At 41.5% G+C, this 23,488-nt stretch overlaps 1 protein-coding gene across 9 annotated transcripts in view; it reads right to left on the reverse strand.

The window, feature by feature from the left end:
• The window catches only part of ZNF559 (zinc finger protein 559), a 54,021-nt gene extending 31,929 nt beyond the window's left edge, over positions 1–22,092 (reverse strand). For 5 of the 9 annotated variants that reach the window (XM_050770373.1, XM_050770371.1, XM_050770369.1 and 2 more), the window contains exons 1-4: positions 7,141–7,237; positions 6,483–6,571; positions 5,748–5,874; positions 3,906–3,988 (exon numbers count right to left, since the gene is read on the reverse strand). In XM_050770373.1, the coding sequence (XP_050626330.1) occupies positions 3,906–3,988; positions 5,748–5,874; positions 6,483–6,571; positions 7,141–7,168 (327 nt within the window). In that variant the 5' untranslated portion in view covers positions 7,169–7,237. Of the gene's footprint in view, positions 1–1,246; positions 3,389–3,905; positions 3,989–5,747; positions 5,875–6,482; positions 6,572–7,140; positions 7,363–22,007 lie in introns of those variants that run through there. The other 4 variants (XR_007721586.1, XR_007721585.1, XR_007721584.1 and 1 more) reach the window with 2 other exon arrangements.
• Positions 22,093–23,488: the final 1,396 nt, after the last annotated feature.

Consider the following 23,488-nt stretch of genomic DNA (forward strand, 5'->3'; position numbering starts at 1 on the left):
TAATATAAAGTCATCTAAGAGAAAGCAAATCAGTGGATCAGGAGAATGACAGACAGGGAAGGGTGAGGAGAAAAAATTATAAAAGGGCATGAGGAAACCATCTGGTCTGATAGGTATGCTCATTATCTTGGTGTGTATGTACACATACGTGTATGTGTCCAAACTTAAAGTGTATGCTAAAAACATGTGCAGTTTATTACACGGCAATTATACCTCAATAAACGTATTGAAAGAACCTGCCTCAATAATTCAAACCAAAGACTCTCGGCAACAGTGAAAAAAGATCATTAAATGTACACTTCACCAAAGACTCATAAGCATATGAAAGCTCTGTTCAACATCATTAGTCTTTAAAGACACACAGAAAGGCAAACTTAAATACTTTATTTGGTTTTCTTTGCTGGTGCCAATTTTCTTTTCTTTTTTTTTAGACACGGTCTCATCGTGTAGACCAGGCTAGGGTGTAGTGGCACAATCTGGGCTCACTGCAACTTCTGCCTCCCTGAGCAGGCTCAACCAATCCTCTCCTCCCAGACTCCTAAATAGCTGGGACTACAGGTACAAACCACTACACCCAGTTAATCTTATTTATTCTTTGTCAAGATGAGGTTTCACTATATTGCCCAGGCTGGTCCTGAACTCCTGGGCTCAAGTGATCCTTCTGCCTTGGCCTCCCAAATTGCTGGAATTAAGGTGTGAGCCACCATGCCTGGCCAGGACCAATTTTCTCGTATGCATTAAGTAAAAACTTATACCCCCTAAATGTTCCTCAATTCCTTATTCTTATAACTAAGTTTTTCATTAAAAAACCCTTTGAGGATACTTTAATTTTTTTTTCCTTTCTTTTTTTGAGACAGTCTCACCACATCGCCCAGGCTGGAGTGCAGTGGCGTGATCTCAGCTCACTGCAACTTCTGCCTCCCAGGTTCAAGCAATTCTCCTACCTCAACCTCTCGAGTAGGTGGGATTACAGGCACGTACCACCATGCCTGTCTAATTTTTGTATTTTTAGTAGAGATGGGGATTCACCATCTTGGCCAGGCTGGTCTCAAACTCCTGACCTCAAATGATCCACTCGCTTTGGCCTTTCAAAATGCTGGGATTTTAGGCATGAGCCACTGCGCCCAGCCTAAAATTGTTTTAAAGACTAGTGAAGTGTAGTACTGACAAATGGAAGAAAGAGTGGAACTCCTAAACAATTAAAAGTTCCATCTGTAACCGTCAACAATCGAGATAACTCAGGATCTTCAGACTAGCTAGATATTTTTATTAATAATATATACCTCTTTAAAACATGTATATTTACCAAAAGCATTCTGATATGGTATTCCTCTAGTATGACTTTTTGCATCTAAATTAATACAGCTTTTTTGACCTTCCATACAGTTTAGTTCCTCTTCAGTGTGGATGTTTCCTAATGACCAAGTTCAAGGGCTTTCCAACATCTCTTTCATTCATGGGACTTCCCAATGTGTGATCTGACATGTTCCCCAAGTGGAAGCTAAAAACAAAGAAGAATCTCCACACATCTTACATTCAAGATTTTTCACACTTGTGAGATCACAGTTGAATATTAAGGTATAAGGCAGAGCAAAAGGTTTCAACACATTCCTTACATCCAGAGGATGTGCATTTATATCCAGTGTGCTCACAAGCTCAATAAGGCCTGAGGAAAATAATGAAAGCTTTTCCACCTTCCTCACATTCACAGCATTTCTCTCCAGCATGAGTTCAAACAGACTCAGTAAGATGTAAGCATCGACTGATGGTTTTCTACATTCAGTTTGTTTCCTAGGATGCAGAGACACATGAATAAGTACGGCCTATGGAAGGAGCCAAGACTTTCCCACATTCCTTACATTCATATGTCTTCTCTTCTATTGGAATTGTTGAGATCTGAGACACCAAGGAAGGCTTCCCACATTCCTTATGACTGTGTACATTGCCACTATGAGTACATGTTCAGTAAGTGTGAGGAAGTAGTGGCTTTACCACATTCTTTCCAAATATCAGCCCCAATTCACACACATTCAGTAAGGCATGAGGAATTACTAAAGGTCTGCCCACATTCCTTATATGGTTTCTTCACACTGTGACTTCTTAGATGTCGAATAAGATACGTGGACCGAGTAAAGGCTTTCCCACATTCCTGACATTCAAAGGGCCGTTCGCCAGTGTGAGTTCTCATGTGTACTGTAAGGCCTGATGAGATAGCGAAGGCTCGCCCACACTTTTGACATTTATATGGCTTCTCCCCTGTGTGTGTTCTTTTATGTTGACTAAGGTGCGAGGAGTATCTAAAGGCTTTCCCACATTCCTCACATTCAAAAGGCCTTTCCGCACTGTGACTTCTTAAATGTCGAATAAGAAATGAGGATCGAATAAAGGCTTTCCCACAATGTTGACAGTTATAGGGTTTTACACCAGGGTGAGTCTGCATGTGACTTTTAAAGCAAGAGGAATTAATAAAGGCTTTTCCACATTCCTTACATTGATAAGGCTTCTCACCAGTGTGAGTTCTCATATGTACAGTAAGATGTGAAGAGTTAGCGAAAGCTTTCCCACATTCCTTACATTCATAAGGCTTTTCTCCAGTGTGAGTTCGCCTGTGTTTTATAAGACCTGAAGAATCAGTGAAGGCCTTCCCACATTTGTTGCACTCATATGGTTTTTCTCCAGTGTGAACCCTTATGTGAATGTTGAGTTTTGAGAAACAAGTAAACTCTTTGCCACATTCATTACAAACATAGTGTTTCCCTCTAGTTCTAAGTCTCATATGTTTAGCAAGTTCTGGGGAATAAGCAAAGGCTTTGCCAAATTTCTTATGTTCTATAGGTAACACTCTACTATGAGTTCTTAAATGCTGAGTAAGATATGAAGACTGAGTGAAGGCTTTCCCACATGCTTTACATTCATAGAATTTTTCTCCATCTTGAGTTTGCATGTGTACAAAAAGGCCTGTAGAATCAGAAAAGGTTTTGACATACTCCTCATGAGTATATGGTCTCTCTCCACCATAAATTCTTACACATTCTCTGAGGTGTGAGGAGGAAGGTAAGCCTTTTTCACAGTCACTGCATTTGTATGGTTTCTCTTGAGTGTGAGTTTTCTTGCAAACAAGATGTAGATTTTGGCTAGTTTTCTTGCAAACAAGACGTAGATGTTGGCTGAAGGCTGTTTCACATTGATTACAGTTAGGAAGTTCCTCTCCAGTATCAGTTTTCTTGTGTAAAGTAGAGGGTTTTGTGAAAGCTTTTTCACACTGATTACGCTCACAGGTTTTCTTTCTAAAGTAGGTTCTCCTGTGAGTCTTAAGGCATGAGTGTTCACACAAGGCTTTTTCACATTGGTTAAAGTCAAACAGTTCCTCTCCAAAATGGTTTCTCTCCTGTTGGTGAAAATTAATGATGATTCATACAAGTTTTCCAAATTTATTTCATTCAGATTCTCCCTTTTACTCTGAATTCTGTTATGCACGGAAAATAAGTTAGTATAATTGAAATTGTTTGTTCCTGCCATTTTCATTGCAATGCATGGTTCAGATCTGAGTGCTTTCAAGTGAAACAAAGTGACTGCAGGAAGTTCTGTTATATTCTTTACTTTCACAGGGCTTCTAAATAGAGCTTAGCTGATAGTGGCCCAAGAGTGAATTATTTATCAAAAACATCTGAGATACCTATATGGGAATGTTTAGTTGAAGGAAATATGTAAGCAAATATATTATGAGGGATGTTTAGAGTGTTTGTCAAACTCATGATCCACAGTGTCTCCAAGAGACAGATTCTTTTTGGGTGAAAAACACTAGTCTCAAATGTCTAAAGGTTACTGTGCGGCTTTTCCATTTTACGGAATTTCCAATCTTCCTCTAACATGGAAGGCAATAAATTATACCTTCTGAATCTTACCATTTCCACCACACTGGATGTTTTCCCCTGCAAAAAATTCTGCTGAGGTGCTGACCATTTGGTATTAATATGACTCTCCCAATCTGAAATAAGATGAAAAAAAAAATTTTAAGTTCTTAGAGAAATAATGATTTTAAAAAGGGTATTAAAAATGCACGACTAGCGTGTATTGTAGTTTCAAACACTGGCTTGAAATACAGTTTTTTTTTTGGTTTTTGTTTTTGTTTTTTAAAGAAAGGGAAACAGAAATTGAGAAACTTGGATGTAATAAGAGTCTAGCAACAGTAAGGTACTGAGGTCAAGTTGGTAGGTGATTCACTAAGAAATGGTTCTCTAGGCTGGGCGTGGTAGCTCACGCCTGTAATCCCAGCACTTTGGGAGGCCAAGAAAGGCGGATCACGAGGTCAGGAGATTGAGACCATCCTGGCCAACATGGTGAAACCACATCTCTACTAAAATACCAAAAAAAAAAAAAAATTAGCCAGGCAAGGTGGCACGCACCTGTAGTCCCAGCTACTCAGGAGGCTGAGGCAGGGGAATCGCTTGAACCTCGGAGGCAGAGGTTGCAGTGAACTGACAGAGTGAGACTCCGTCTCTAAAAAACAACAACAACAAAAAGAAATAGTTCTCTAAACATTGAGACTTTATAGTGAACAAAAAAGAGGTACAGCCAGGGAAACAAAGTTGAAAGGAAATGGATACACAGCTAAATGCAAATCATAAATTTAAAGAAGAAATGAGACACATCTTAATGTCAGGGCAAAAGAAAGTTTCCAAGACGGATGAAAAGTGAAAGAGAAAGAAAAGTTAAGGTACCCAAGGAACCACAGAAACCAATTGGCCTTGATATTCTCCCCAAAAAAGTACACTTTCAAAACCTTCCTACTTAACATTTATAAACAGACTGCACCTCCGATCGGGGCTGTTTCTCACAAATAATCACATCTGTCTTTTCTCTCATCTTGGAGAATTTTCTGCACTGTCTTTAACTCTTCTTGTTTCACCTGAAAAGTCAAACCATGTCTGCGTAGCTAGTACCCTGCTCTCGGAGAAAGATGAATGATGTTAGAATGTGCAAGGGATGGCCGGGCGCAGTGGCTCAAGCCTGTAATCCGGGCACTTTGGAAGGCCGAGGCGGGCGGATCATGAGGTCAGGAGATCAAGACCATCCTGGGTAACACGGTGAAACCCCGTCTCTACTAAAAATACCAACAAAACCCACAAAAAAATTAGCTGAGCGTGGTGGTGGGCGCCTGTAGTCCCAGCTATTCCGGAGGCAGGAGAATGGCGTGAACCCGGGAGGCGGAGCTTGCGGTGAGCTGAGATGCCACTGCACTCCAGCCTGGGCGACAGAGCGAGACTCTGTCTCAAAAAAAAAAAAAAAAAAAAGAAAAGAAAGAATGTGCAAGGGATAACAAATGCTTCCATGAATTAAGGGCTAAGATTTTGCTGTTTGGGCATTCTGAACCCTCTCAGGTATAACTTAAACAGCACAATGTTCATGACAAAAACTTTCAAGTGAACCTAAACTGCAAATACTCTTTTCTCATTCACTGTGCACCAAAAGGACTAGCAATTCTTCCCATGCAACCCAGGCTCAAGCTCGTATACATATTCAAGAAGCTCTAAGTCTTTTATCCATGGAGAAAACAAAGCCAGAACAATGAATAGATGTTCAATTTCATCAGAAAAATCACTAGGCAGTAAGGTCTATGAGATGGAAACAATGTTTCGCCTGTTTACCAATGCAGCCCATTAACAAGCAGAGAGCCTAGAATATAGTTACTTAAGACATATTTGTTCCAGAAAAAAACTAAACGAAAAGAATGGTACCAGCCTTACCTACTGCAACTAGATTCTTGTAGTTCTCCAGCATCACATCTCTGTATAAGTTTCTCTGAGTTTGATCCAGCAAAGTCCACTCCTCCTGGGTGAAGTCCACAGCCACATCCTCAAAGGTCACTGAATCCTAAACCATCACACACATGCTGGCATCAAGCAAGTACCTTCTCCGCTATGTTGACTGGACAATGAGGGACCTTGTCTTGGCATGCCTTGATAAGACTCTTTGGTCCCTATCACTTGACGGTCCTCACTTTCTTCTCCTCTGTCTGTACATATTCACTGGTGATCTCATCTAGTCACATGGCTTGAAGAGCACCTCTTTCACCTAACTGAATATATCTCAGCACAACTAGATTGTGACTTCTTATCGTTCGCTATCGACAGGTTTTAGTACAATCCTGAGTACATTACAGACACTCAAATAAATGCTCTAGTGACAGCACAAATTCTGAGAAGCACAAGTGCATTCTCTCCCTATCACAGCAAAATGAAAGCATATAATCAGCATGGATGAGAGTCAGACTGAATTAGTAAACACTGGGATAGTAGGATCATTTCCCTGTGAAATCTGTTAACCACGTGAGAGGCCTGTGGTCCGAAGAAGTTTGATGAGAGATGTGGTCCCTAAGCAGACCCTCTTTGCTTGTAGGAGCTCTGTTCCACTAGGAGAAAACACATCTACATGGTAATAAGAAGCATATGCTTCTACAGAAAAAGCAATTTCCTACTTACCTGAGAGTAACTTGTCAACCACCCAGCCACCATCCTTTCCTCTTCAAATTTTGCCTCATGAAGACAGAAGAAGTCTTGAGAAAGATGATCTTGAGAAGAAGAAATAAAACTTGAGAATCCAGGCTGCTGATAGCTTCCATACTCACAAGCCAAGAAGCCACCTCATATTAATACTAAGCGGACACACATACATTATTACAATAAAATGCCTGAGCAGCGTGACTCACCTGAAGCCAGAAAATATGCTTCAGGCTTTGATGACCAGGAGAGAGAGTTTAACAATTCCATTTTATAAGGAATAAAAAGTCTGGAGAAGTTAACATTTTCCTTCTTATTTGCCAAAAATGAAACTCATCATGTGATTAAGCTGAACCTCTTCCACAAAAGCCTGCATACTTACCCCTCCTCCCCAAATCCCAGGATTTAAACCACAGAATATTCATATCTACTTTAGCACCTTCTAGGTATCTCAAAAGCCTGTGTACTTACCCCTCCTTCCCAAATCCCAGGATTTAGACCACAGAATATTCATATCTACTTTAGCCCCTTCCAGATATCTCAAAAGCAGGGCCACTTAGACCCTAAACCCTAATCACAAGACAAGCTGTTCACAGCCTGGTTAAAGCAGGGTCTCGAAGGACCATTAACATGGACTTACCACAAAGGGAAAGATCAATGGCCAGCATCCTGTGAGTCTAACAGTGAAATGTACCTGAATATCTTGTTCCCAAAGTCTCTTCGAGACATTGTCTGAACTTATGAGTAGGTCAATCTCAATTCCTCTTGATTAAGTAGTAATGGGAGTCTTGTCTCATACCGTCAATCTTTAAGCAACAGGCATTACTCATCTGTCATCAAGCGCCATTCATTAGCCATCTCTCTGCAGAAGATGAAGTTGTTCATGTGAATGCCACTACAGTATTATGCCACGTGGACATAAATAATAACAAATGCCATTTACCTGGTACCCATGTGCCAGAAACAGTGGTAGGATAAGTTCATATAATTATCAAAGCAGTTTTTGTTACTATCGTATTAGTTGAGGAAACCTAATAAGCTCAGACACTAATTGACCCAACATCACCAATCAGGAAGTGTGAGCCAGGATAAGAATGCAGGTTACACTGACTAACAAACTTAAACTCCTGAGGTTCTTCTTATTCTCCAACGTGACCACGAGATCGTCATGAAATGATGTGCGGAAAGGTTAACTCAACAGGCCTGGGATGCCCAAACCCCGCACTCTCCTGAGAAAGATCTGTCTTCAGGACTGACACTTGGCTCAGTTTGTGAGAGATGACCTGTTAGCCTGTGGAATATCTTGCCTGATAAGTGTATATTTTTGTATGGTTGAGCTACTGAGCCAAACTATATTAGCGTGACCAGATTGTGTACGCTAACCATATGATTTATGCTGAAGGCTTGTTTTTGTATGCCTGAGGCTTCTGGCAATAACGCAGGAGTTTGAACTGTTGACGGGCTGGGCATAAGTGTATGAAGTAAGTCATTCAGGTGCTGTATGCCTACGGGACTAAGCCTTGGTAAAAATCCTGGACACCAAAGCTCAGGTGAGCTTCCCTAGTCAGCAACTTAAGCACTGTCCATGTGACTACACGGGAGAGAAGACTGGTTTTTTCCAGACTTCATTCCATTCATCTTTTCCCTTTGCAGATTCTAATCTGTACCCTTTTATTGTAATAAACCATAACTGTAGGTTTAATAGCTTCTGAGTCCTGTGAGTACTTCTATCACTGAGCATGAGGGTGGTGGTCTTGAGGACTCCCAACACAAACAGTTTATTGAATTTAGACATCTTTAGCTCCTCCAGCTGGCAAAGTCATGTAGGCCAGGTGACTTCCCTTCAAGTCCTTATCTCTGGCTTATGCTTTCATTCACTCTGCAAATATTTATGAAGGACCTTATCTTCGTGAGGTAATATACTAGACACTTAGGATAGTCAACTATACAAAAAATGTCCTAGACCTTAGGTATCTCACATTCTAAAGTGCTAAGCAGATAATAAACACATAAACAAGTTTTATTGTTTTTTTTTTGGGATGGAGTTTCGCTCTTGTTGCCCAGGCTGGAGTTCAGTGGGGCAATCTTAGCTCACTGCAACCTCCGCCCTGCCGGGTTCAAGCGATTCTCCTGCCTCAGCCTCCCGAGTAGCTGGGATTACAGGCATGTGCCACCACGCCCAGCTAATTTTCTATTTTTAGTAGAGACAGGGTTTCCCCATGTTAGTCAGGCTGGTCTCGAACTCCTGACCTCAGGTGATCCGCCCGCCTTGGCCTCCCAAAGTGCTGGGATTATATGCGTGAGCCACCATGCCCAGCCATAAATATGTATTATATCAATTGGTGACAAATACTATGGAAAAAAGTAGACGAATGGATAAGTAATATCATCCTCCACCTCTCCTACCACACACACATATAAATGTGTATTTACAGACTCAGAACTGGTTCTGGGCAAGAAAATAGAAGAAAATAACCATAAGACACTTGAAAACTGACATCTGGCTTGCCTAAAAAGTGACACTCAACTTCTTATCCAAAGCAATAGAATAATACTAATGGTTCACACAAGAAACTCAGAATACTGCTAAGGCTAATGCCTAGCTGTAGCCAATTAAGTAATTTCTTTACTTTGCTTCCATATTCAGTCTATAAAACCCAGTTGGGCATGGGCATGCTGCTACAGCAGAGCCCCTGAACCTCTTCTGGTTTTGAGTGCTGCCTGATTCACGAATCCTTTAATGCTTAACTATTACATTTATCTAAAGTTTTTCTTTTAATATTCATAGGTCCTAGCAGAGGGTAGAAAATGTATGGGGTGTGGCTCATGCCTGTAATCCCAGCACTCTGGGAGGCCAAAGCAGGCAGATCACTTGAGCTCACAAGTTTGAGACCAGCCTGGGCAACATGGTAAAACCCTGTCTCTACAAAAAACACAAAAATTAGCCAGGTGTGGTGGTGCATGTCTGTAGTACCAGCTACTTGGGAGGTGGGAAGGTGGCTTGAGCCTGGGAGGCAAAGGTTGCAGTGAGCCGAGATCATGCCACTGCACACCAGTCTGGGCGATAGAGCCAGACCTTGTCTCAACAAAAAAGAAGAAAAAGAAAAAAGAAAATGTATGGGGTGGATGAAATGCTGAATCACACATTATGCAAAAGTTTGTCTATTTTATACTTTTCTGGGGGTATGGGAGAGACGGAGCTTCACTCTGTCTCCAAGGCTGGAGTGTAATAGTAGGATCAAGCTCACAGCAGCCTTGAACTCCTGGGCTCAAGCAATCTTCCTGCCTCAGCTTTCTGAGTAGCTAGGACTTCAGGCACAAGCCCCCACCACACCTGGCCAATTAAAAAAATTTTTTTTGGTAGAGAGTGGTGGTAGGGCTGGAATGGAGAAGAGGGTTCCTCACAATGTTGGGAAGACTGATCTTGAACTCCTGGGCTCAAGCGATCCTCCCGCCTTGACCTCCCAACGTGCTGGATTACAGGTGCTAGCCACATGACCAACCAATTTTTTGTTTGTTTTTGAGACACAGTCTTGTTCTGTCGCCCAGGCTGGAGTGCAGTGGTGCCATCTCAACTCACTGCAAGCTCTGCCTCCCGGGTTCACACCATTTTCCTGCCTCAGCCTCCTGAGTAGCTGGAACTACAGGCGCCCGCCACCACGCCTAATTTGTTTTGTATTTTTAGTAGAGACGGGGTTTCACTGTGTTAGCCAGGATGGTCTCAATCTCCTGACCTCGTGATCCGCCCGCCTCGGCCTCCCAAAGTGCTGGGATTACAGGCGTGAGCCACCGCGACCGGCCATGACCAGCCAATTTTATACTTCTAAAAAACCTATCACTTGAGTTTACTGATCAGTTTTACTTTTTTTCCCATTAAATGTTGCTTTCAGCTTTTGATGTTTTCTTTATATTCATTTTGCTAATCTCTTTCAAACACTTGGAAATGACACCTGAATTTTTTAAACACTTAATTGAAATATATATTCACAAAAGTGTAGAATTACAAAGGTATAATGCATCATTAATTTCTACACCTTGATGCACACGACACGTCTAAATCATTGCCCCTCTTCTCAAATGGTAGCACTATTCTCACTTCTAACAGTATAGATTAATTTTGTCTGTTTTTAAACTTTATAATGAAATCATTTATTCATTTATGTCTAGCTGTTTTGATTCAACATTATGTTTATGAGAGTCATCCATACTGTTGCACATAGCTGTAGTTCTTTTCCTTTTACCTAAAAGCACTCCATAAAACAGGTTGAGTATCTCTAATCTGAAAATCTGAAATCCAAAATGCTCCAAAAAAACCTTTTTGAGCATAGACATGACACTCAAAGGAAATGCTCACTGGAACATTTTAAATTTCTGAAGTATAATGCAAATATTGCAAAATCTGAAGAAATCTGAAATCCAAATCACTTCTGAAATCCAAATCACTTCTGGTCCCAAATATTTCTGATACTTAACCATTATAGCTTGGTTTATTCATGTATTCTTGTAGACAGACATTAAAGCTATTTAATTCTGAGCTACTTCAAATGATGATGTTATATGGTTGTATTTAAGGGTATATCCTTAAGTTCAAATTTGGAACGCAATGCCAAATCGTTTTTCAAAACATATTTCTACTTTACACACTAAAAGTATATGCAAACTCTAGTTTCTTTAAACTCTCTTCAACATTTGGTATTGTAACTCTTTTTGGATTTAGCCATTCTGATGCATGTGTAGTGGCAGATTTAATTTCCATTTGCCTGATAATTAATGAGGATAAAAACTTCAATTTTTCATGTTTATTATCCATAGCACAGTTTTGTGAAGAGCCTGCTCAAGCCTCTTTACTGATTCTTCTATTGGATTGTTTGAATTTTTGGAATTAATGTGTAAGAGAGTTCTTAATATATTTTGGATATAAGCCTTTTTTTGGTCAGTTACCTAAGCAGGAATTATCTCCTCTTATTCTCAGGCTTGTTTTTGGGATGGGGTAAGGGACAGGGCCCTGTTCTGTTGCCCAGACTGAAGTGCAGTAGCACAATCTTGGCTCACTGCAGCCCTGACCTGCAGGGCTCAAGGAATCCTACCTCAGCCTCCCAAGTAGCTAGGACAAGAAGCATGTGCCACCATGTCCAGCGAATTCTTTAGTTTTCTGCAGAGATGGGGTCTTGCTATCTTGCTCACGTTGGACACAAGTGATTCTCCTGCCTTGGCCTCCCCAACGGCTGGGATTACATGTGTGAGCCACTATGCCTAGCTTCCTTTGGAATTATTTTTAACTTCATTAAAAAAAAAAAAAAAAACACCAGGGAATTTGGCAGCATATAGTTAAATTATATACGCATTTACCCTTTGACTTAGAAATCCCATTTCTAAAAATCCTCCTGGATGTATAACTCTACAAATATCTATTTTTAAAATTTTCTGGCTGGGCATGGTGGCTCATCCTAGCACTCTGGGACGCTGAGGAAGGTGGATTGCTTGAGCCCAGCCTAGGCAACACATGGTGAAATCCTGTCTCTACAAAAAATACAAATATTTGCCAGGTGTGGTAGCACTCACCTATAGTCCAAGCTACTCAGGGGACTGAGGTGGGAGGAAGACCTGAGCCTCGGGAGGTCAACGCTGCAGTGAACCGTGATCTTGCCACTGTACTCCTGCCTGGGCAACAGAGACCTCGTCTCAAAAACACAACAAAACAAAAACCAAAATAAATGTTCTCATACATTCATATTAGAATGTAAAACTTCCAAGGGTTGATCCTTCTCTCTTAAAACGCAAGCCACATAGTTATAAAATCATACCTTTTAAAAATACATCAGAGAGCCAAGAATGCAGATACACCTAAATAATAAGCTTTGCTAAGAAAGAATATACTCATGATTTTTCTCAATCTTGAATGAGTGCTGAGAGAAGGAATCTGCCACACATGAAGGTATAAAGAAATCATCATTAAATCTTACCAAAATTTGACAGCAGAGTGTGGCTGACAGACCACATTAGAATTCTGAGACATCTCAGTTACAGAAATCACAGTGATGAATCCATCCACAGACTCTCACAAGTCTTCACCTAATACCAGACCATAGTATATTAAAGGCTGGGATAAGGCAGGATCACTGAGGTGCATGTAGCCTCCCTGATGACCAAGGCAGCCATCCCCAAAGGCAAGTGGCAGGGCAAAGGGGTAAAGGTAAATCCATTTAAGGCACTCTGGGCCCTCAGCTATCACAGGCTGGTTGGAGAGCAGAGTTAATACAAACCCTTAATAAAATTTTAGCAAAATGAATACAGTGATATATATATATACACATACATATGTATACCTCTATATATGAAGAGATAATACATCAAGTTAGAACATATCCCAGAAACGTGAGATATTCAAATGTAAATCAATTTAATGCAACATATTGGCAGGCCAGAAAATCAGATGATCTCATGAGATGCAGAAAAGGAATCTGACAAAATTCATTAACCATGATTGTTTTCAATGAAGTTCAATAAGACCAAGAAAAATTTTCAGCCTAATAAAGGGCATCTACAAAAACGCCAAAGCTAACATTACACTTTAAGGTGACAAAAATGGTTGCTTTTTAACTGTATTACAAATGAATAACAAAACCATATTGAAAGATAAAAATAACTCATCTAAGTGAATTTGGAAAACAGTATTTTGAACATATAATCTAAGCCTAAATATAAAAGAATCACACAAAAACAACTCAGTTAATAAATCTGTTTTCCACAGGGGTCTGAATTAGCAATTCAGAGCTACCTTATTTGTATTTTAAGATTCAATAAGTAATATATCACAGAGAATGTCAGTAAAACGGCAGAGTAGGAAGCCCTACCTCTCTGTTCACTCATGAAAACATGTAACAACAATACTGGAACCAAAATACCTTGAAGATAAATCCATAATCAAACTAATAATTGCAAGCAACCCCAGAGGAGCACAAACTGAGAGCAGCTGCATTTATACGGGTAAGAACAATTTTCAACTTAGCCCTTCCCCCAAACCAGCTCAGCTCAGTTGCCCTGACTGATTATTTCTTCATGGGAAGTGAGATTGGCTACTTGACCTCCTGACCTCTCAGAGAGTTTTCCAAGGAGCTAGTAGCCATCTTGTCTCATACTGAGGTGCTGATCATCTGAGAAAGCAATGAGGCAGACATCCTCTTACATCTGCTCTGTATGACTGAGACGCTTTTCTGTGGAGAGAGAGAGAGAGAAGAGAAGATGTACTTGTCACCAACCTTATGGTACACTCCTGTAGGGGTCAGTCCTGATCTTGTCTCATACGGAGCACAGCTAATGGATGAAGGTCTTTCCCAGTCAAGACTAACTCATAAAGACTGAGAAATACCTACTACTTCAATTCACAGACAGCAAAGCAAACCTACAAACAGCATGAAGAATCAAGAAGAAACCATGACACAAAGGAAGAAAACAAATATTCAGTAGCCAACCCCAAAGAAATGGAGACCTGTGAATCACCTGAGAAGGAAGTCATAATAATCATCTTAAAGATCAGTGAGTTAAATTACAGCAGAGATACATAACTATATGAGGTCAGTAAAATAATAGATGAAGTGAGAAATTCAACCCAGAGATTGAAATGATAAAGAACAAAAGAGAAATACTGGAGCTGAAGAGTACAATAACTGAACTGAAATATTAACTAGAGGGGTCCAAGAGCAGACATCATCAAGCAGAAGAATCAACAAAATAAAAAGTAGATTATAGTCAGAGGAACAAAAAGAAAAAACAATGAAAAAGAGTGAAGAGGCCGGGCGCGGTGGCTCAAGCCTGTAATCCCAGCACTTTGGGAGGCCGAGACGGGCGGATCACGAGGTCAGCAGATCGAGACCATCCTGGGTAACACAGTGAAACCCCGTCTCTACTAAAAATACAAAAACTTAGCCGGGCGAGGTGGCAGGCGCCTGTAGTCCCAGCTACTCGGGAGGCTGAGGCAGGAGAATGGCGTGAACCCGGGAGGCGGAGCTTGCAGTGAGCTGAGATCCGGCCACTGCACTCCAGCCTGGGTGACAGAGCGAGACTCCGTCTCAAAAAAAAAAAAAAAAAAAAAAAAAAAAAAAAAAAAAAAAGAAAACTAATAATTATCTTGAGACAAACAAAAATAGAAACTTGACATACCAAAACTTACGGGATGCAGTTAAAAGAAGTTCTAAGACAAACCTTTATAGCAATACATACTCATGTTAGAAAAAAAAAAGGTATCAAATAAACAACCTAATTTATGCCTCAAGGAATTAGAAAAAGAACTAAGCCCAAAGTTAGAAGGAAGGAAATAATAAAGATTAGAGCAAAAATAAATCAATGAAATAGATACTAGAAACAAAAGATCAACAAAACTGAGAGCTCGGTTTTTTTTTTAAACAAATTAAATAAATGGAGAAATCTTTACCTATAGTAATTAAGAAAAAGAGAAGGAAAACTCAAATAAGATTATAATCTTAAAGAAAGGGACATTAAAATGGATGCCTCGGAAAAACAGAGAACCAGAAGAGACTACCATGAACACTTATATGCCAATGAATTGGATAACCTAGAAGAAACAGACAAATTCCTAGAAACATACAATCTATCAAGACTGAATCATGAGGAAATAAAAAACCTGGACAACCAAAAACAAGTAAGGAAATTAAATCAGTAAACAACCACCCTGCATGAACAGGACCAAATGGCTTTACTGGTGAATTCTACCAAATATTTAAAGAATTAATGGGCCGAGCGTGGTGGCTCACGCCTGTAATCCCAGCACTTCGGAAAGCTGAGGCAGGTGGATCACTTAAGGTCAGGGGTTAGAGACCAGCCTGGTCAACATGGTGAAACCCCATCTCTACCAAAAATACAAAAATTAGCCGGGTGGGGTGGGGGGGGGGTGGGGGCGACTGTAATCCCAGCTACTCAGGAGGCTGAGGCAGGAGAATCACTTGAACTCAGGAGGCAGAGGTTGCAGTGAGGCGAGATCATGCCACTGCACTCCAGCCCAGGCGACAAGAGCAAAACTCTGTCTCAAAAGAAAGAAGAAAGAATGAATGCCAATACTTCTTAAATTCTTCCAAAACGCTGAAGAAGGAAGACTTGCAGACTCATTTTATAAGGCCACCAATACCCTGATACCAAAGCCAGACAGGAAGCCTTCAAGAAAACTATAGGCCAATATCCTTGTGGAATATAGATGCAAAAATCCTCAACAAGGCCAGGTGCAATGGATCATGCCTGTAATCCCAGCATTTTGGGAGGCTGAGGTGGGAGGATTGTTTGAGCCCAGGAGTTTGAGACCAGCATGAGGAACATAGTGATACCCCATTTCTACAAAAAGCCGGGTGTGGTGGCACACGCCTGTGGTCTCAGCTACTTGGGAGGCTGAGGTAGGAGGATTGCTTGACCCCAGGAGGACAAGGCTGCAGTGAACCATGATTGTGCCCCTGCATTCCAGCTTGGGAGACAGAGTTAGGCCCAGTCTGAAAAACAAAACAAACACACAAAAAATCTCAACAAAATAGAAGCAAACTGAATTCAACCACATGTTAACATCATGTAGGGTTTATTCCTGGGGTTCAAGGATGGTTCAAAATAATACAAATTAAGCAATGTGATACACCACATTAACGGAATGTAGGACAAAGTTCTTATAATCATCTCAATAAACGCAGACAAAGCCTTGACAAAATAAAACATCTTTTCATGATAAAGACCTTCAACAGGCCAGGCACAGTGGTTCATGCCTGTAAACCTAGCACTTAGGGAGGCCAAGGCGGGTAGATCATTTGAGATCAGGAGTTTGAGACCAGTCTGGCCAATATGGTGAAACCCTGTCTTTACTAAAAATACAAAAAGTAGCTGGCCATGGTGGTGTGCATCTGTAATCCCAGCTACTTGGAGGCTGAGGCACAAGAATTATGTGAACCTGGGAGGTGGGGCTGTGGTGAGCAGAGATCATGCTACTGTACACCAGCCCAGGAGACAGAGCAAGACTCCTGTTTCAAAAAAAAAAAACACTCTCAAATTTGTGTACAGAAGAAATGTACCTCAACATAATAAAGGCCATATGACAAGCCCACAGCTAACATCATATTCAACAGTAGGAAGCTAAAACCTTTCCTTTAAGAGCAGGAACAAGACAAGGGTGCCCAATCTAACTACTTATGTTCAACCCAGTACCAGAAAACCTGGACAGAGCAATTAAGCAAAACAGAGAGAGAAATAAAAGGCATCCAAATTAGAAGGGAAGAAGTAAAATAAACTGTTTGCAGATGACATGATCTTATATACAGAAAACCCAAAAACTCCACCAAAAACTGTTAGAACAAGTAAACAAATTTACTTTTTGTTGCAGGATACAAAATCAACATACAGGCTAGGTGTGATGGCTCATGCCTGTAATCCCAGCACTTTGGGAGGTCAAGGCAGGACGAACACCAGGTCAGGAGTGCAAGATCATCTTGGCCAACATGGTGAAACCCCATCTCTATTAAAAATACAAAAATTAGCTGGGCATGGTGGCATGTGCCTGTAATCCCAGCTACTCGGGAGGCTGAGGCAGGAGAGTCACTTGAACCCAGGAGGTGGAGGTTGCGGTGAGCCGAGATTGCACCACTGCACTCCAGCCTGGCCACAGAGCAAGGCTCCATCTCAAAAAAAACCATACAAAAATCAGTTGTGTTTCTATACATAAACTATCCAAAAAAGAAAGAAAGAAAAGAATTCCTCTGGCCGGGCGCGGTGGCTCAAGCCTGTAATCCCAGCACTTTGGGAGGCCGAGGTGGGTGGATCACGAGGTCAGGAGATCGAGACCATCCTGGCTAACATGGTGAAACCCCGTCTCTACTAAAAAAAAAAAACTAGCCGGGCGTGGTGGCGGGCGCCTGTAGTTCCAGCTACTCGGAGGCTGAGGCAGGAGAATGGCGTGAACCCGGGAGGCGGGGCTTGCAGTGAGCGGAGATCACGCCACTGCACCCCAGCCTGGACGACACAGCGAGACTCCGTCTCAAAAAAAAAAAAAAAAAAAAAGAAAGAAAAGAATTCCATTAAAAGACCATTAAAAATATTTAGGAATAAATTTACCTAAGGAGGTAAAAGATCTGAAAACTATAAACACTGATGAAAGAAACTGAAAAAGATACAGATAAACAAAAAGATACCCAGTGTTCATGTATAGGAAGAATATTAAAATGTGCACAGCACCCAAAGTGATCAACAGATTCCATGCAATTCCTATCAATATTCCAATGACATATTCTTCTGAAACAGAATAAAAGCTGAGCTTTGGATATGATACCATGGTTTTTTTGGTAAATTTTTTTTCTTTATTGTGGTAAAATACATAGAATATTTAACATCTTAACCATTTTCAAGTGTATAGTTCAGTAGCATTAAGTACATATGTTTGTACAATCACCGCCACCATCAACCTCCAGAGCCCTTTTCATCTCGCAAAACTGAAACCCCAATACCTATTAAATACGTCATGGCTTTAGGAATATATACAAATACATATAGACAGATATAAATGTTTTGGTGTGTGTACAGACACACACATTTCCCAGATGTATCCAGAAGAAAAAAGCACACCTAATGCCCAGATCTTGGTTTATGAATTTCATTCTCCAATAAAAGGAACCAGAGTTCCCCAGAGATCAATTCCAGGTCTGGGGCAAGGAAAGTACAAGATGAGCCTGAACACTGCCAGAAGGTAAATAAATTCTCCAAAAAGGATGGGAACATGTCAAAAACAATGCAGAAATCAACTTAAGGGAGTTCCCAATAACCAAGTCTGGGACATTCTGAGCAAGAAAATAAAAAACAGTGGTAACAGCCACTGGCCTATACTGATGTGAAGTAATTTAATAAAGGGAGGAGAAAGAAAAGTTGTTTTTTGCAGAATTCCAATAAATACAGAAGATATGACTGGAACAGAAATTCACAATTTGGAAAAATGGCACAATAGTAAGTATTACAGATAATAATTATCAATGGATACTAAAATTAGTGGGCATATAGTAAGATGAAAACAGAATCCTTGCCTAGTCTTGAAGTATCTCCCTATTAGAAACATTTTAATCAGAGTAAGATATTAACTTTACAGTGGGGAAAAAGTGGAAGAAAACACATTAAATGTGAAAAACAAAGACTCTCAAACTAAATACAAAAATCAATCATACTGTATATAAATATAAAAAAATTAAAAAATATGACTCCACATACGCTCAAGGCCATTCCATTTATGAAAGAGGAATAATAACTATGATGTTTAAAAAGCTGTATTGGGTAAGCACAGGAATAAAAAAAGAAAGTTTAAAACTTAAAACCCCAAACCCAAAAAACAAAAAAAACAGCTGTACGGTTACCACAAAAGGAACAAGGCAGTTTTAATGACTTTTTTCTTTGAGTTACTGTTGCATTTTTACGCACTGTGAAACTTTGTTCTCTAAAATCAGTTATTAGAAATTTGCTGTTTGAAACTGTATCAGTAAGAAATATCAGAAAGACTGAAATATCCCACTTTCACCTAAAGGGTTTATGTAATTTTTTGATACCAAGAAGTAACAATTTACAACCCAGGTGCTGAGTTTCAAATAAAAGATTTCTGACACAACATTCCACATCTACTCAAATTTACTGTTTCCAAGGAAATGTGACCCTGGGTTGTTTGCATCCAGATACGATACTGACCCGTTTTATACAGCCCTACTTTGCGCTCAGACTATCAAATGCTTCTGCATTTAGGCCGGGCGCGGTGGCTCACGCCTGTAATCCCAGCACTTTGGGAGGCCGAGGCGGGAGGATTACCTGAGGTCAAGAGTTCCAGACCAGCCTGGCCAATATGGTGAAACCCCATCTCTACTAAAATTACAAAAATTAGCCGGGTGTGGTGACGTACTTCTGTAATCCCAGCTACTCGGAAGGCTGAGACAGGAGAATCACTGAACCAGGGAGGCAAAGGTCGCAGTGAGCCGAGATCACGCCACTGTACTCCAGCCTGGGCAGCAGAGCAAGACTCCGTCAAAAAAAAAAAAAACCAAAAAAACAAAAAACAACAACAAAACAAAAATAAACAAACAAAAGCACTGGGTGAAAGGCTGTTGGGGAACAGATTATTCCCCTGTGGCCAAAGTCTCACTTATAGATTACTATAAGAAAAACGTGACTATACAGAGATGAGTACCTTGACCAAATGCTTAGCATCACTAACAAACTTGTATTATGTGACTACTGATAGGATATAATATGAAGCCATGTACATTGCCTAGAAAATGGAAGCCTTGGATCTGGCCAGTCTAACTCAATAGCCACTAGCCCCATGTGGCTAGTGCAACTGAGGAAATGAATTCTTAAATTTATTTACTTTTAATTCAACTTTAAAAATAAAATTGTTACTGGAAAACTTTTAAGTATGTTTGGAACAACCTGGGTTTGTTAATCTACTTTTTCAACAGTAAATTTTATAAACTCTAAATACAGATCAAGAATTTCCAATGAAAATCAGCTGTAAGTGTAAAATACGTGCTGGATTCCAAAGACTTAGTACAAAAGAAGCGTGAAATGTCTCAGTTTTATATTGACTACATTAGTCATTAATTTCATTAACTTATATTGATAACTGGATATGCTGCATTTTTAGTATTTTAAAGATGATTTCATACATACATTTAATATTTTCTAATTTGGCTACTAAAATTTTTAAAAATTACATCTGTGCCTTACATTATATTTGTGTTAGACAGTACCGCTCTAACCCCAACATCCACTTTACAGGAAATACAGGACATAGGTAAATCAAGTAAAATCACAGGAAAACCTCATTGCATGAGAACGTCAGCATTTTACAATATAATCCTCCAGAAATCTTCAAAGATCAAAATGTTATTTTTAAAATTTCAGGTGAATGGTGGGGCACGGTGTTTTACGCAGTACTTTGGGAGGCTGAGGCCAGCAGATCACGAGGTCAGGCGTTCGAGACCACCCTGGCCAACATAGTGAAATCCTGTCTCTACTAAAAACAATTAGTTGGGCATGGTGGCACACGCCTGTAATCTCAGCTACTTGGGAGGCTGAGGCAGGAGTTGCAGTGAGCTGAGATCACACCACTGCACTCCAGCCTGGGACAGATGGAGACTTCGTCTCAAAAAAAAAAAAAAAAAAAAAAAAATCAGGTGAATATTCTAGTCAAAAACAGATTTAACAGATCTAAAAACATGCAAACAACCTGGCAACGATAATGGTGACTTTTGGACAGCTGGGGAAATGTGATTTGATTTGGGGGTGAGGATGGACAATGTAGTCTTATTTTAAGCTTGTCTTCGCTTTTAGGAGGTATATAAGATACATGCTTAAGATAAAAGGGGAAAGTTCATTCACTTCCAATTTAAATGGCTCATCATAAAGTATATACAGAAAAAAATGAAACAAATCTTAACAACTAGTGAATGTAGGTTAAGGGTTAAAGACATTTGAGTTTTATTTTATTTATTTTGAGACGGAGTCTCGCACTGTCGCCCGGGCTGGAGTGCAATGGCGCAATCTTGGCTCACTGCAACCACTGCCTCCCCGGTTCAAGCGATTCTCGTACCTCAGGCCCCTGAGTAGCTGGGATTACAGGCGCCCACACCTGGCTAATTTTTTGTACTTTGAATAGAGACGGGGGTTTCATGTTGGTCAGGCTGATCTTGAACTCCTGACCTCGTGATCTGCCAGCCTCAGCCTCCCAACGTGCTGGGATTCGCCCGGCCTAAAGACATTTGTTTTACTTGAGCTACAGATTTTCTCTAGATCGGTATTTGTTTTGTTTTGTTTTGTTTTTTTCGAGACAGGGTCTCACCCTGTCGCCCAAGTTGGAGTGCAGTGACACAATCACAGCTCACAGCACCCTCGACCTCCCAGGCTCAAGTGATCCTCCCACCTCAGCCTCCAAAGTAGGTGTGACCACAGACACACACCACCATGCCCAGCTAATTTTTTTAATTTTTAGTAGAGACAGGGGTTTGCCCTATTTTTTCTAGGTTAGCATCAAATTCCTGGGCTCAAGTGATCCTTCAGCCTCAGCCTCCCAAAACGCCGGGATTACAGGTGTGAGCCACCTGGCCCCGCCCTTGATAAGACTTATAAATGAATAGCTGGGAGAAAACCCACCTGCCGAAAGTTATCTCCGCATTCATTATCAATTCAATCACTCGTGCTAGTAAATCAGCCCGCATCATGTTCCTAGGGACGCCCTCCTGTTTTGAGGCTCTGGGGGAATCTACAGGGCGCTAGGGCGAGATCGAGGTGATAGTCTGGAACCACAGTTGAGCAGTCCTGCGTTTTTCCTGGATGGTAAATTGTACATTTATGTGCATTCATCTACCCACTCATACATTCGATGGTATCAGATCCAAGTGCTCCTGAACCACCTGAAAAGGTTTCTTTCCACCTCGATACAACTTAAAACTTCAAGACCCGACACCTACAGCCAGAACAAGTGCATGAAGTGCTCACCGGACACGACAGAATTGCCAGGCTGGTGAGGCCAGGAGGACGCCAAGCGAAAGTCACCGTGAACAGGAAGGCACAGATGCTCTTCCTTCTGGAGAAAAGGCACAACGCTGGATGTGGAGGCTTTTTTTCCGCCCCCCATTAGATTTTGGGGCGGGAGGGAGCTCTCCCTATGTTGCCCTGCCTGGTCTTGAACTAGCCTCAAGTAAACCTCCCACCTCAGCCTCCCAAAGCGCTGGGATGACAGGCGTTAAGCCGCCGCGCCCGGCCCTATGAGGCTTCTGCAGATGGGAACAAGGCGAATGAAAACGCCGTGCGCCCCCCCAACCCCCGCCTCCTCCAGGGCGGAGGCCCCAAGGCAGCCGCTTCGACCCCTGAGGACAGACCTGACTGTGGCTTTCAGAGGAGGGGCCGCGACTTGGGAGCGCCCATAGGACGCTCGAACTGCCCGACTGTGCACGGGAGAGGCTCCATTTCACTAGGCATCTCCCCTTTCGACCCACCTACTCCCGAGTGGCCGCACCGGGACAAGACCAGAAGCCGCCGAGAAACCAAGACTTACACGCCGGAGTGAGCTCGCGGTTAAGATGGCGGCCGTTATGCGCATGCGCACACGCAGACAGGCTGCGCACGCGCAGAGGCTAGGACCACGTGGGGGCGGGGCCTCGGGTTCCCTGCCCACAAGCGGCTGCGGCTTTTTCCAACCCAGAGCAGAGAGGAAATGCTGTTTAACTCCCGGAAGAGGGCACGTGTCACCGGTAGAGGGTCTTGACTGCAAGCTGTCCAGGTTATTCGCGTTTTGAACAAAGAATTAGACAAAACGCCCAGCAAAGCAAAGAAAGAACGAAGCAACAGAAGTACAAAAGCAGGGATTTGTTGAAAACGAAAGCATACTCCACGGTGTGGGAACTGGCCAAGCAGCAGCTCAAGGGCCCTGATGGTGCAGAATCTTCATGAGTCCAAATACCTCTTAGAAGTTTACCATTGGCCACTTCATGCTCACCTCCTGTAAATGAAGTTTGCCCGCAGTCTGATTGGTTGCAGAAAGCAGCCAACCAGAGGCTGAAGTGAAGTTACAAAGGTCACACTCCTGTGCAAACATCTGATTGGTTGCAAAAAGCAACCAATCAAAGGCTAGGGTGAAGTTACAAAGTTACACTTCTCTGCAAACGAAGACTCAACCGTCCATCAGTCTGATTTGTTGCAGACCTCCAATTTCCTATCTGCCAGCGGAAAAGGTCAAAGGGAGTAGCCTCTGGTCCTTTTGTTACATAGGCGAGGAAAATTAGGGTTTTCCTTTCAATTTAGTTCTAGGACGTCGGCATGAAACAGCCTTAGGTTCCCTGCCTCCAGACACTATTCTGCCCCGCAAGGACTGGATTTTTGGTCATTTCACACCCAGAGACTGGAAGCTCCTATTACTTGGAATTGGTTCAAAAATTAGCACATAGAGTCTGGGCCTGATGGCTTACACCAGTGATACC

This window comes from Macaca thibetana, chromosome 19, assembly GCF_024542745.1.
Source record: "Macaca thibetana thibetana isolate TM-01 chromosome 19, ASM2454274v1, whole genome shotgun sequence".
NCBI classification, from domain to species: Eukaryota; Metazoa; Chordata; class Mammalia; order Primates; family Cercopithecidae; genus Macaca; species Macaca thibetana.